At 35.7% G+C, this 15,749-nt stretch overlaps 1 protein-coding gene across 7 annotated transcripts in view; it reads left to right on the forward strand.

The window, feature by feature from the left end:
* Nucleotides 1-15,749, forward strand: part of ARK2N (arkadia (RNF111) N-terminal like PKA signaling regulator 2N) — a 74,543-nt gene that overhangs the window by 25,813 nt on the left and 32,981 nt on the right. For all 7 annotated transcript variants that reach the window (XR_012121210.1, XR_012121211.1, XM_073212991.1 and 4 more), the window contains exon 2: nucleotides 7,304-8,088. Coding sequence is in view for 5 of the 7 variants with exons in the window: in XM_073212991.1 (XP_073069092.1) it covers nucleotides 7,374-8,088 (715 nt within the window). In the remaining 2 variants the exon portion in view is untranslated. The remainder of the gene's footprint in view (nucleotides 1-7,303; nucleotides 8,089-15,749) is intronic.

A 15,749-nucleotide genomic window follows, 5' to 3' on the forward strand; every position in this document is an offset into this window, starting at 1 on the left:
GTTCCATTGATCTGTGGATCTGTTCTTGTGCTAGTATTAAATTGTTTTGATTACTGTAGCTTTGTAGTAGAGCTTGAAGTTAGGGAATACAATCCCCCCAAGCTTTGTTGTTCTTCCTCAGAATTTACTTTGGCTATTCAGGGTCTTCTGTGGTTCCATATGAGTTTTAGAATCATTCTAATTCATTGAAGAATGCTGTTGGTATTTTGAAAGGGATTGCATTGAATCTGTAAATTGCTTTGGGCAGGATGGCCATTTTGACAAATATTAATTCCTCATATCCATGAGCATGGGATAGATTTATGTTTATTGATGTTTTCTTTAATTTCTCATGAGTGTCTTGTAGTTTTCAGAGTATAATTCTGTCTCTTCCTCCGTTAGGTTTATTCCTAGGTATTTTACTCTTTTTGATGCAATTGTAAATGGAATTTTTTTCCCCTTACTTCTCTTTCTGCTTATTCGTTGTTAGTATATAGAAATGCAACAGAATTCTGTGTACTAATTTTGTATCCTGCAAGTTTGCTGAATTCACTTACTAGTTCTGGTAGTTTTTTGGTGGAGTCTTTAGGGTTTTCTATGTATAATGTGTCATTTGCAAATAGTGACGGTTTAACTTCTTTCTTACCAAGTTTGGGTGCCTTTTATTTCCTTGTATGTCTGATTGGCGTGGCTGGGACCTCCAGTACTATGTTGAATAAAAGTGGTAAGAGTGTGGGCATCCTTGTCTTGTTCCTGATCTTAGAGGAAAAGCTTTGAACTTTTTGCTAGTATGATCTTTGCTGTGGGTTTGCATATATATGGCCTTTATTATGTTGATGTAAATATCTTCCATACCCATTTTGTTAAGTTTTTATCATGAATGGATGTTGAATTTTGTCAAATGCTTTTTCAGCATCTGTTGAGATGATCATGTGATTTTTGTCCTTTTTATTGATGTGACATATGATTCTGATTAATTTACAAATACTGTACCAGCCTTTCATCCCTGGAATACATCCTGCTTGGTCATGATTTATATCTTTTTGTGATATTTTTGAATTCAGTTTGCTTTTATTTTGTTGAGGATTTTTACATCTATATTCATCAGGGATATTGGTTTATAATTTTTGTATGTGGTGTTTTTGTCTAGTTTTGGTATTAGAGTGATGCTGGCCTCCTAGAATGAGTTTGAAAGTATTCCCAACTCTTCTACTTTTTGGAATATTTAAAATTCAGCTGTGCAGCCATCTGGGCCAGGAGTTTTGTTTTTAGGTAATTTTTTTATTACCCATTTGATTTCATTGCTTGTAAGTTGATCTGTTCAGATTTTCTGTTTCTACCTGGGTCAGACTTGGAAGGTTGTATTTTTCTAGAAAGTTTGCCATTTCTTCTAATTGTCCAATTTATTAGCATATAATTTTTCATAGTATTGTCTGATAACTGTATTTCTGTGGTGTCTGTTGTGATTATTCCTTTTTCATTTCTGATTCTGTTTGTGTACACTCTTTTTTTCTTGGTAAGTCTGACTAGGGTTTTTATTTTCTCGAAGAATCAGCTCTTGGTTTCATTTATTCTTTCTATTGTTTTATTCTTCTGAATTTTATTTATTTCTGCTCTGATCTTTATTGTAAGACCAGTGTATTTTTATTTCCAGTCCATCATTGGTAGACTTTTTTTTTTTTGTAAAATACAGTTAAAATCAATAACTAGAAAGTTGAAATGTGTGGTGTTCATGACAATATCAAGTTGCTATAAATTTCTAGTCAATTACTCTCAATTTCTGTACCTTCATTGTAAACAGTCATTCAGGGACAGTTTTTTGAGTAGCACTGTTTTAAGATCTTGTCACTTACCAATAACTAACCCTTCTATAATATCAGTTCCATTCACGGTGCTTTTGGACTACCACCTTCTATCTTTCCAGGTCACTATTGTACCCTGACTCCAATAGGATGTCCATTTCATTGTTCCTACTCCATTTTCACTGTTCTGTACCTTCTTGATGCTATCATAAAATAATTTCCTTGCACACACCTTTGGCTGCTTTCTTGGTTTGTTCTACTTTCTTGTAGAACCAATTCTGGTTCAACCTAATTTTTACCTTTCTTGCACTTGGACTTACACAGTTGAACTGAAAAGGAGAAAAACATAACCATGTGTATCAGTCTAATGTTACGTTCACAGCTACAACCCTTAAAGTGGGCTCTTATTGTCCGGAAATCATATACCCTACTTCCCCAGTTTCTTCTTCTCATTAGTGTTTCATACCTGGTCCTCTGATGAACCTGAACACTACTTCATTCATCCTCACTCTTAACTGATGACCTTGCTTTCTACTTTCTTGAAAAATTTGCAGTCAGAGAGAACTTCTGCAGGTTCCCTTTATATTCATCATTAGGCCATGTAAGATTAGAGTAACACCTTTAGTCTTGATGATAATTTTTGTCTTAAAGTCTGTTTTGCTTGTTAATCATTGACATTAATCATTTGTGGGGGGGGGTTATATAATTTTCTGTTCTTTTCCTTTCAACCTTCATATGTCCTTACGTATGAGGGAATGGACACTAAACAGTAACGCAGTTGTTTACAATTAGGCAAAGTGTCCTGAAGGAAAATAGTGTGTAAAATGTATATATTAAGGATCTTAGTAGTCTGTAATGTACCAAAAGCCACCCCAAGAAGTAATACTATTCTGATATATGTGGAGAGTAGCCATCAAGAGTGTGGAAAGCCAGAGATTTGAAAAAAAAAAACTGTTTATGTGACATTCTTTATAGCTGGAGAGAGCTAGGGTGTGAGTGGCCCAAGATGAAACTGGAGATGTGGGCAAAGGCTTTGACCAGGGAAGAGCAGTCACATTTCCCCACCTTAAGTTGGTGTTAAAGGTCCCTGCATAGCTTGGAAATTGAGTAATGTGAGTTGTTCTTTTTGATTCTGTAAATTATTGTACTTAGTTTTATTCTCCATCATATTTTTGGGGTGAAATGTTGTAACTTTTCTGTATTTCACAAATCCACAAACCTGTCATCTTTTTCACCTTGTATTAAAGTCTTGCTGACCAAGAAGGGGGTCTGATATGAAACAACTCCCTCAAGACTTCACAGTAGCCTCATTCAGCCTTACACTTGTTCATTTCTGTCTTCTTGGAGAGGGCAGTATCCTGCTTCCTTTCCATGGCTTAACTCTTCTACCATCTACATCTTCTGTCCTCTTAGTTTCTTAGTGAATAGACTAATAAAACAAATGCCAAATTTTCATTGTCCAGAACTGACAGCCTAGTTTTTGAAATTATTGCATATAATCTTTTTTAAAGGGAGGTGGGAACAGATAAATCTCCAGTTGCCCTTAACTACTCTCTCAGTCATCCGCCCTGCCCCGACCTTATAGGACATTTGAAAAATACTTTCTATATATGTGGAACAAAAGAAACGTACATAAAAATATCCAGTGTACCTCGTAAAGATGTTTTTCTGCCTGCTGGGTGGAGGTCAGTTTGGTGGGTAGTAGCAAGACTGAATATGGAGAGACAGGAAATGATTGTCAGTTGTTCCATTGAAACATAAATGATAGAGGTGTTTAGAGTGGTTGACAGTAGAGATGGAGAGAGAATAGTGAATAGGCTAGAAATCTAAAGAGGTAGGACTGATAGGAATTAATGAATCATGGATGAGAGAGTAAAGGAGAAGGCATTGTCAAGGATAACGGTCAGGTTTTTGACATAAGAAACTGAGGGTAATAATTGTGCTATTCACTGAGCAAGGAAAAGCTAGAAAAGGAGCAGAGTGGGGTAGTTCAGAGATGTCTAATTTGGTTTTGGACGTAAAGAGACTGTGGTGCCTTTGTGAAATCTAAATGGAAATGTAAGTGGCTATTTGGGTGGACTTCTATAGAGCTCAGAGAAGAGCTGAGGTGGAGAAATGAAATTACTGACGTAGGGATTGTATTGAAAACTGTAGGTATAGAAGAGGTCACTTTAGTGGGTGGGGAAAGGACCTAGACTTAGGACTAATTTATGAGGTTAAGTAGAGGAAGTTAAGTCTACAAAGTAGGATGAGAAGTAACAGCCAAAAAAAATAGGGAATCCTGGAAGCCAAAGAAAGACATTAGTTTAAGGAGGAGAGATTGTGGTTAGATATAGAATGCTGCTTGGACATTAAGATAAGGGCCAAACTATGTCTGTTGGATTTAGAGATAAGGGCTCATTAAGCAGATTTCAGATGGAATTGGGTTGGAGAGCGAGTATAAGAGGTAAAGAAATAGAGGCAGGGAATTGAGAAAACTCTTCAGTTGGTGTGAAAGAAGAGAACTGTACCTGTAAGAGATGTGAGGTTGAGGTGCTAGGTAGGGGAATTTTTTTTTAATGAATAAAAGAATAAATGGGTGGTCCAGGTGAGTGTTAGAGGTTGATGAGTGCCAAGGAATAATCAATAATGTAAGGTTCTAGGTAGAAGAGGGAGGATTAACTGTAATACCTGTAAAGAAAGGGATTGCCTTTGGATTGAACAGAAGAACAATATGGCAGAAAGTGTTGTTCTAATTTGGTAAATTATATATGTTAATATATTTAGTACTTTGTTGTAGATTGTGACGAGTAGAGGGTTGAGAGTCTTTTATTCCATGTATGAGATGTAACTCCCATTTGATAATTTTATCATTTTCTACTGCCAGCTACTTTTGATTACCTCTGCTAGGAAAACCCACTTTTTTCCCCTGACAAAAAACAAATATATGCAGTAAACAGACTGGTTAGTTGGGAAGATTAATGTGTACATACGATGTCTTTCCCTCCTGTGTTTAGGGTATTTCATTTTTATTCCACTCCAGGGAGTTTGGCAGCTTGTATTTCCACTTCTTGTGACTTTTTTCTTGTGTTTTTTGAATTATATGAAAATTCCACTATGGGGGGAGATTCTAGTAGAATTTGCAGACTAAAGTTGACCTTAATAGTAGTTGGTGTCATGAGCAGAAAAAATATAACCCTTTTCTTTAGGAGACTTGTATGTTAGAGTGGATTTTTGAAAAGAATACTTCTTTGTGGTATAAAATTAAAGAGGTACAAAACTATGTATTTGAAAGAGTGACTCCTGTTCCCGACTAGTGTTACCATTTTCTTAGGTATTCTCCCAGAGATTCTGTGCATCTACAAATTCATATATAAATTTGTTCTTTATTTATACAAATGATATAATGTACCTTTTTTTGTTCATTTAACACTATATGTTGAAAATTGCTCCATATTTGTATGTAAAGAACCTTTTCATTCTTTATGACCACACTATGTGGACATACGATGGTGAGCACACTGGTGTCCAATTGATGATTGATGCCAGTATTTTTGTTTGATTTTGGGTAAATTTAAGTGGTTTTGATTGCAACACTGGTTGCCTTTTTTAGTCAGCAGAGTCATTGTAAATCTTAACACTTGAAGAACTTAAAAGAAAATCGTTTGATTATTGTGTTATATCGAAGACATTGATATTGTCATGTTTTCTTACAAGGAAAACCAGTCTCCATTCATTGTGCTACCCATGCTATTTATTTATTGAAGAAACAAGAGTTTTATGGTCATTCTAACAAATTTACAACCTGATGTTACAGATGGTATGTACTTTTTAAAAGGAACAGTGCCTTCTGCTTTAAAGAATTGAGACTTCCGATGCTTGTACTTTATGGCTGACATTAATTTCATTTGAGTATATTTATCAGATATTTCAGCTTTAAGAAAAATCTTTATTCCAGAATATATAACTTCACTTTTTACAGAAGAATCAACTCTCATTTTGATTCAGTTAGAAAATCTTGGCTTCTCCCTCAGACCTGGGGTTATTTCATATCTATGAATATTTTATTTCCTGTTTGTGTTGCAAATATACTTCATTTATGATATTGGAAGTTTATTGATTTAACTTTTACTCCCTGTGTTGGCTTTCATAGGTGTTACTTTCCTTTTGGAGTGGTGTTAGAAATAACAGTTTATGCTTATTTGAATTTAACTCAAAAATTAGTAGTGATGCAAATATGCTCACGATATAGACTACCATTGGATTGTCTTAAATTCATAAATGTTTCCAGGGGCCATGAATGTGCTAAACATCACCAGAATGCATGTTTTATCAGCATCCGATAACAGGGCCATAAAAAAGGAAAAGCATATATAGGATATCTGTGTTTACAGAAAGCAAAAGCTAGGCTTGGCATGTTAGATCAGTAAAAGGATTTTTCAGGTATCTTCTAGTTGCTACCTACCAGGCTTTCAACTGTCAGGTAACCTGATGGAGTGAAGTGATGGAGATGTCTTATTGTACCTGACTACATAGTCTGGCTTAGTGTTTGTGTTTGTGACTTATAGGACATCATGATAATTGCCTTCTTTAACATCACATCTACAGGGTAAGGTATTTACCTGCCTTACATATTCCTTAGCATCCTCTTAAAAACCACCAGTTAATGAAGTTTGCACATATAGGTCATAACTCTTGTGGTTAAAGATTATGTCCTGTTTCTCCATGATTTAAAGTGGAGCTGTAACACCCAGTGGGAGAAAGATGTGAAGTTCTAAAGTTAACATATAAAGTGGAATATGTGTGTAGGGGGCTTTCTCTTAAATTGCATAAGTCATTTATGAAAGAATAGAATGTACTAGGTTTTCTGGGTTCACAAAGTAGCTGATCTGCAATTAGGGACTTTTATTTATGAAACAAAACCTGCTTAAATACTGGACTCATATTCAGCGTGAGGAGAGGCATGTTGGAACTAGGAAGAACTAAAAAAACAGCAGATCAGGCCTTTTATTTAATGCCCCTAGAGTAACTCTTGTGGGGAGGAGTGGCAGACAGGTTTGATACATAGAATTATTTTGGTTGCTTACTTGCCAGTTGCATATAGTTGAATATTTTTTTTGACCTAAATGTACATTTGATGTTACTCCATTATAACTCCCCCCTTGCCTCCTTTTTTAAAGGATTTGAGTGTCAAAGTAATCATCTCAGTTAACTTGTTTTCCAGACAAGTTTTTTGAGACATTCTTTTTCATTTCTATTGAAGTCAAATATACATATTAACTGTATCAGAGTTTTAAGGTTTCTTTATTGAACACTTTAAAGTTTTAAAGTAGAATAATCCTTGTTTGGTTACTTGCTGGCCTGGCAAGTTCAGTAATAAAGGATTAATATTGTGCCATTTTTAGTAGCTGTGTATGCTAGTACTATATATTTTAAAGGCCTGTAAAATAGTAACTTTTGCCACCCACTTAGAAAGGTAGGCATGTTGTATGGATTAAGTTATCTACCATTTCTGTTTATTGATTTTGTGTGTTTTTGTACAGGTTGTTTTCCTGTTGCATCTTTGACATAGTTTCCTAGACTTTGCTCCATGATTTAACTTGAAAATCTGAAATGAAGATGGAGGAGGCAGTGGGAAAAGTTGAAGAACTCATTGAGTCTGAAGTCCCGCCAAAAACATCTGAACAAGAGACAGCTAAGGAGGAAGATGGAGCTGTAGAACTGGAATCTCAAGTTCAGAAGGATGGTGTAGTAGATTCTGCAGTTCTTTCTTCGATGCCCTGCTTGTTGATGGAGCTGAGAAGGGACTCTTCTGAGTCTCAGTTAGCATCCACGGAGAGTGACAAGCCGACAACTGGTCGAGTTTACGAGAGTGATTCCTCTAATCACTGCATGCTTTCCCCTTCCTCTAGTGGTCACCTGGCTGATTCAGATACTTTGTCTTCTGCAGAAGAGAATGAACCCTCCCAGGCAGAAACAGCAGTAGAAGGAGACCCTTCTGGAGTGCCTGGTGCCACAGTTGGGCGCAAGTCTCGGCGGTCCCGATCTGAAAGTGAAACATCCACTATGGCTGCCAAGAAAAACCGGCAATCCAGTGATAAACAGAATGGCCGAGTTGCCAAGGTTAAAGGTCATCGGAGCCAAAAGCACAAGGAGAGAATCAGGCTACTGAGACAGAAACGGGAGGCTGCTGCACGGAAGAAATATAACCTGTTGCAGGACAGTAGTACCAGTGACAGTGACCTGACTTGTGATTCAAGCACAAGCTCATCAGATGATGAAGAAGAGGTTTCAGGGAGCAGCAAGACAATCACTGCAGAGATACCAGGTAGAGGATGTTTTTTAAACTGACTGTAGAGCACCTGATGGAATTTCACAGCTGTCAGGCTCAGTTAGATGAGTGACGCTTGAAAAAATCCAGGAGACCTGCAGCTCTGTGTAAATTTGAAGACTGCAGTGTATTAACAAGACATGGCCAATTAAAAAAACCTGTTCTGAGGTTTCCAGTGCACTTTAGCACATCAGCAAAAAATATTTAAGTGGTTAATGATAGGGACAAGATTATTTTTAAATAATGGAATTTCTCGTAAGTCTTTTCCTCTGTAACATATTATCTGAACTCCCATCATTGCCTTTTAGCATTTCTTAGATTTAATACTCATTGTTCAGCATTATTACTAAGTAAATTCTTCTCAGGAATAGGCACCTTGCTTTATTATTTAGCCACTGTACTTGAGCTTATGGTGTCTGGAATAACATATTCTATCTTTTGTTAAAGTTTTCTAGTAATTGTTCCTCCTAAAACAGTTTTTTGTGTTTTCCCCCAATTCAGTGCATGATAAACCAGTTATCCTTGTTGCACATTTTTCTATTCTGAGTTGTCACTTGCTTTGAAAAGAATGTTTTTTGCAAGATTTCCCCTTAAATCCTCCAAGCTTTAAAAAGTCTGATAGAAATCTGCTTGTTCCAGTTTTTATTAGTATAAAAGTATGTAATTTATTACACATCTCACATAGTTGCGTTTTCCATATTACCACGTTTGATACTGTGTACTACAAAGGCAGTCTTGAGATTTCAAAGTGGAGAAAAGATGAGCTCTGAAGAGTTCTTACCTGTTGAATTCTGACTGAGGAGATTTAAGATTAGGAACATTCTGTGAACTACATAACATTTGATAGATCATGACAGCATTGTTTATTGCTACATTAAAAGGGGGAAGTTTTAGTTTTCTTTTTTATGGGTGACTATGTTTTTTCCTCAGTTTCATCAAAAGTTTCTGTTTCTACACAGGAAAGACAACATATTGCTAATATACAAAGGATATTTCAAGACAAATCATATTGGTTAATTAAACCTATAGCTAGCTAAACATAAATTCAATAATAAGGATATTACAGGTTTCCCTCTTATAATAGTCTTATCCATATAGTATATTAAATATATGAGTTTTTAACAGTTGTTAGAAATGTTTACTGTTTTAATACTGAATTCCTGTGGTAGTTCCCTGGGTTAAAAATATTGGGGAGGGGCTAGAATTGAAGTTCATAAGTTGTGTGGTGAGAGAAGCAGACTTTGGGATTATACTAAGCAGGTTCTGGGTATATTTTAGTTTTACATTTAATAATACTTTAAAGAAAGATTTATTATGAACACCTGTAAAATTGTTTCTGCATTCTTTTGTCCTATTCTAATCTATTAGTCAGGATCATGATGGGTCTCTTGATACAATGCTTTTATTCCACTCACTGAACAGATTTTTATGTAATGACCCCAATACTTTGCCTTTTTATGGACAGGGAGAAGGTGAGTGAACAAAATTCTCTTTGAAGATAGACACAATTGTAGAGGTGTTACAAGCAATATCTTCATGGGTACTCTCCCTGTTTGGCTCATATTAGGTTAGGTGTACTTTGTACACTCCAAAACTCTTTACTGATTGACTATCATGACCATTGTTTAAAAATTCCAAAGCACCAGTGGTCTGTTTCTTGTGTATTCTAAATTGTATACTAAACAAAACAGTGAAGTAAATGATCTGAATCTATAATTTAGTCTCTGTTGTTTATGCCATTTAGTAAGTTTGTGGCTTTTGAAAATATGTAAAGTTTTCTAAGGTAATAATGGAGAATCAAATTGTAGATAAGGTGCTGGGCAACTGTGTATAATTACCTAGGCTGTGCACTGAGCAGTTTCCAGAAGGGCTGTTTCACACAAGCAGGTATTCAAAGTTGTGGAGATGAAACAGCCTAAGGTTAAATACTAGGAAGTTCATGTCAACTGTCCATACTGTTACCCCTGAAAAATTGTGACATTGTGCATTTTTAATATAACAGCTATGTATATCTCAGTTTCCTGGGTCACATTATGACTTCAGGAATGGGGGATACATTCATAGCAAGAGGAGTCGTCGAACAGTTGTATAAATTGTAAAGATAGGGTAAGTTACGAACTGACTTGAATGCAACAACATGGACAATTCAGATGAATTTAAATGGATGTGCCTAACAGAATCTCTTGGATGTTGGAATTTGAGTCCAGTTGTTTACACAAAATGGAAATCAAGAAGAAAAGTACAAACTGAGATTCTTGCTATACGTTTTCATCAAGGTACAACTAATTTAGGAATTCAGAAAATTTTTTATTTGTAAGCTTTTGTTTAGCAGCAGCTTAAACATTGAAGGAGCTATGCTAAATGTTCTTCTATGCCAAATAATTTAACAATTAATGACTCTTTAAAAAAAGTGAATAACTGTTGATGCAGACATATAGCGCATAGTAATTCCTAATGAGCTTGATATATGGGCAACATGTTTATGAAATTTTGTTTTATTTTTAGTTAACAATTGATAGGCAGCTTAGAATACACACTAGGTCATTCTCTCCTTGAAGTTTTTGAAAATATATTGCTGTTTTAAGAACCTGGAGGTACATAACAAGATAATTCTGGCAGTTCTTTCATTGGGACTAGAGATAAGCAATAGAATATTTTGTAGTGAATATCAATGTGAGAATACTTTGTGGTGGTCTTGAGTATTCAGGACTTTTATCAAATGTTTCATTTATCTTCATAGAAGATATTTTTATACTATTAATCACTGCAGTTTTATGATAACAGTATTATTTCTCTGGATTACAGGGCGGGGTGTCAGCTTCTCTTTAAAGTCATTGTAACTTGAGACTAGATTTGTAAAGTCTGCACTTGCAAGGAATTTTGATTTTAGTGAATATGAATAATGGACATCAGACTTCATTCAATTCAAGAAATTAATTCTCTGAGCGGACTAACATATATCAGTGTACATAGGCAGCACTGAAACATTTTTCCAGTAACTGTGTTTTCCATAAGTATTTAGCATAGAGTAAACTTCAGGGTAGCTTCATCTTATTTAGGCTGTAATGAACTGTTTTTGTGTGGTTTAATAGTCCAATTTAATACTCAGTCTGAGGTTCCAAACATAGTATCCACCTTGGTAGGTAAGGGTCAATTATCTTGTCTGGTTTGCATTTAGAAAATCTAATGTCTATTTGGAGAATGTCAGAGCGGCTGTTGAGGGCAGCCATTTGAGGGCAGCCATTTAAGATCACCTGAATTCTCATTCCTTGTGGCCAGACTAGGGTCAGCTCAGCCCCAGTGAAGCTAGGGTCTCAGCACCCATTACTCACCATACGTGTTTATGCACTTAAATGTATCATGATAAGCTATCATCTTAACTCACTTTTTCTTGACACTTAACTCTTGCTTGGAATTGAAAGAAAAACATTTCTTAAGTAGTAATCATTTGTAGAAAATTTTGAAAATAGAAAAATGTGAAGTGTAAGATTACAGTTACCCACAATTCTACTTTTGTTAACATTTGAGTATATTGCCTCCCATAATATGTAACAAAATTTAACTTGCTATGTATACTCCTACCCCCCTGTCCCTCTTAACATTGCATTTTGAGCATTTAGCCAAAATGCATTCTCCCTAAAATGTATGGATTTTGAATAATTTAGCAAACTATAAAATATCTTCCCTAATGTTGGTCCTTGGAGTTATTTTTAGTGTTTGCTATTATAAGAGGGTATAAACAGTTTAATACTCTCGACTCATATTGCCAAACTGTATTTTAAAAATATATTAAGTTTATTCCATCCAGGAGCTTGAGTTTGTTGTATTGTATTCTTTTTGTTGGGTATTGTTTTTTAATCTTACTCATTTGAAGGAAGTGTTGTATCTTAGTGTTAATTTGCATTTATTTGATGACTAGTGAAGTTGAAAAATCATGTTTGGCCATTTGTATTTTGGTAAACAAACTATCATGTTCTTTGCACATTTTCCTCCTGCCACATTTGTTTTTCTTACTGATTTGTGAGGGTTCTTAACTTACTGGGATTGAGTTAGTTGGAAAAACTTTAATATTAATTTAAGCAGTGGGGACATGGTAGAAGACAAGACTCCAAACCCACACTGGGAATCCCATGACCTTTTCCCTAGATTGAATATGAAGTTGGCTAAAAGCTCTATTTTTCCATTTTAAGCCTCTTGTAACCTGATTGTATTTTGGAGACACACTAAGTACAGTGATAATAAAACACTGAGATGGAGTAATCAGGAGAAAACTGCCAATTTTCATCTTAGTAAATACAAACAAGGCAGGTAAAATCCATATCCATGCAGTTTTCAATATGACTATGTGTTAGAGCCACATGGGGAGCATTTAAAACTTAGGATGTCTAGACCCTACTCAAGACCAGTTAGGTCAGAATCTCTGGTTCTGACCCAGGCACCATCATTTTTGCCCCCAGCTTTTTTGAGACGTAATTGCCATACAGTATTGTGTAAGTTTAAGGTGTACAACATGATGATATATGTATATATTATGAAATGACTGCAGTAAGGTTAGTTAACACATCTGTGAGTTCATATGGTTAAAATTTGTGTGTGTGTGTGAAGATCTCTCTTAGCAACTTAAATATATAATACAGTATTGCTAACTGTAGTCACCATGCTGTACATTGCCTTCCAGAACTTAACTCATCTTATAATTGGAAGTTCACCATTTGTCACCTCTCTCTGTTTCCCCTCCTTCTTACCTTACCTACCCCTTTCCAACTACCAATCTACTCTGTTTCTGTTACTTTATTAGTTCTGTTTTTATAGATCATGCAGTTGTTTCTCTGACTCACTTCACTTAGCACAAAGGCATCAGCATTTTTAAAGCTCCCTAGGTGATGACAGTGAATAGCCAGGGCTGAGAACAATTTAGTTAAGCATCAGTGATATGTTAAGTCTCCCACAGCTAAAGTCATTGTGAACTGGTAGTCAGTCGGCTTCAGTTAAGTTCTGTTGCTGCTAATGGGAATCAAGTGGAGTCTAGTTTTTAAAAATCTTACTAGTTAAAAAAAAACACTTCACAGTTCTAAAGTAATTAACAAGTATAAGGACTTTTTTCTTTTACTCCATTTAAGTGATTATTTTAAAAGCATGCATTATTTAAATGTCGTTTTCTCTATGCTACAATGTCTGGATAATGTTACCTGAAATTTAAAAACTTTCAAAATCTTACTGGTGGGTATCCTTTGGCAATCTCTAATATTAAAGAGCCAATGTATTATTTATGACCTGCTTTTCCTAGCTTATTTCCTAAAGTGAGTGAGTGCCTATATTAACTGTGTATGCAAAAGTGTAAGCTTTTGTGCCTTCTCTGTGCCACACTGTTCTCCCTGTGATCCCCTACACCATGTGTACTAAACATAATACCCCTCAATCCCCTTCTCCTTCCGTCCCCACCCGCCCTCCCACACCCCTCCTTTTTGGTAACCAATAGTTTATTGGAGTCTCCGAGTCTGCTGCTATTTTGGTCCTTCAGTTTTGCTTCATTGTTATACTCTACAAATCAGGGAAATTATTTGGCATTTGTCTTTCTCCGTCTGGCTTATTTCACTGAGCATAATGTCCTCCAGCTCCATCCATGTGGTTGCAAATGGTAGAATCTGTTTCTTTCTTACTGCTGAATAGTATTCCATTGTGTATATGTACCACATCTTCTTTATCCATTCATCTACTGATGGACACTTAGGTTGCTTCCGTATCTTGGCTCTTGTAAAAAGTGCTGCGATACAGATAGGGGTGCATATGTCTTTTTGAATCTGAGAAGTTGTATTCTTTGGGTATATTCCAAGAAGTGGGATTCCGGGGTCAAATGGTATTTCTGTTTTTAGTATTTTGAGGAACCTCCATATTGCTTTCCACAATGGTTGAACAAGCTTACATTCCCACCAGCAGTGTAGGAGGGTTCCCCTTTCTCTGCATCCTTGCCAGCATTTGTTGTTCTTAGTCTTTTCGATGCTGGCCATCCTTACTGGTGTGAGGTGATATCTCATTGTGTTTTTAATTTGCATTTCTCTGCTGATTAGTGATGAGGAGCATCTTTTCATGTGTCTGTTGGTCATCTGAATTTCTTCTTTGGAGAACTGCCTCCTCATATCCTCTACCCATTTGTTAATTGGGTTATTTGCTTTTTGGGTGTTGAGGCATTTAAGTTCTTTATATATTTTGGGTGTTAACCCCTTGTCAGATATGTCATTTACAAATATATTCTCCCATACTGTAGGATGCCTTTTTGTTCTGTTGATGGTGTCCTTTGCTGTACAGAAACTTTGTAGTTTGATGTAGTCCCATGAGTTCATTTTTAAAAGCATAAGCTTTTGATATGTCTTCTTCTCAAAGTAGAATATATCAGTATTAATAAAGGATGTATGTGTGTTAAAGGTGAGAATATGGTCCCTGGTTTTTTGTTTTTTTAAATAGATTTTGTTTTTACAGCAATTTTGAGTTCACAGCAAAATTGAGCAGAAGGTATGGAGATTTCCCATATACTTCCTGCCCTCATCATATGTGCAGCCTCCTCTACTATGAATACCCCCTCCCCCCCAGAGTGGTATATTTGTTAAAGCCGATGAACCTACATTGACATATCATTATCACTCAGAGTCCATAGCTTACATTAGGATTCACTCTTGGTATGCATTCTATGGGTTTTTGATGGATGTATAATTGGTCCCTGTGTTTAAGACTTAAAAATGTCTTGCTTATCTGTGTTTATTGCTGATAGTCATCTTTATGAGTCTGCAGCTTTCCTCACTGTCCTAGCATAAGTATTCTCACACCATTTTCTGAATTAAGCTTTTAAATATCTACATTCCAGTGTTCATTGAATAATAAGCAATGCCAGAAGCTGAAACAGATCAAAGTAGCCATCCTGTTCAACACACTCAAGTTTACCCAGCACTTAAAATGGGTAAACATGAAGAGTTTAATATTAAATATGAACTAAATAAGAGTTCAGTATTTTTTGCATTCCATTTAATTCTCCATAAGCTAAATATACTGCTCTTTGGGGAAGGGTATGTTTTCCTGGGGGCAGTTTTCATATAAACAAGATTTTTTTTTGAATGTGAAGAAAGGGATGGAATAATCATAAGAAAAGGAATAAAATGAAGTTAGAGGGAAGGTTACAAAAAAACAATAAACTTAATGAGGTTTTTATTTGCTCTAAAGGATTGGGCTAAAAATTTGTACCATAGCCTTTTAGGCATTGAAAAGAGGTGGCATGACTAAACAGTTTTCATTGTCTAGGAGGAACACTGCTATTCTTGATACTGAGACTTGGGAAATTTTTCTTCTTTATCTTTGTAAAAAGCCACTATGAGAGTGAACCACATTTTCAGAAATACCCTGGGATAAATACAAGAGAGTCTTTCATAGGGTTGTTCATTATGACTTCTTGGTATAGGTAGTTGGTGTAAGGCTAAGACGGATTGATTCCATCAATCATTCATTTATTTAGCAAATATTTGTGTATTTAATATGCAGCATTGGGAATGCAACAATGAAAATGTTAAGTCTCTGCCCTCATGGAACTTAATCTTTAGACAGATAATAAACGAATTCCTCATATGCTATCAGGTAGGAATACATGCTACGAACAATTAATAAAGCAGGAT

Source organism: Manis javanica, chromosome 9 (assembly GCF_040802235.1).
Source record: "Manis javanica isolate MJ-LG chromosome 9, MJ_LKY, whole genome shotgun sequence".
Lineage (NCBI taxonomy): Eukaryota > Metazoa > Chordata > Mammalia > Pholidota > Manidae > Manis > Manis javanica.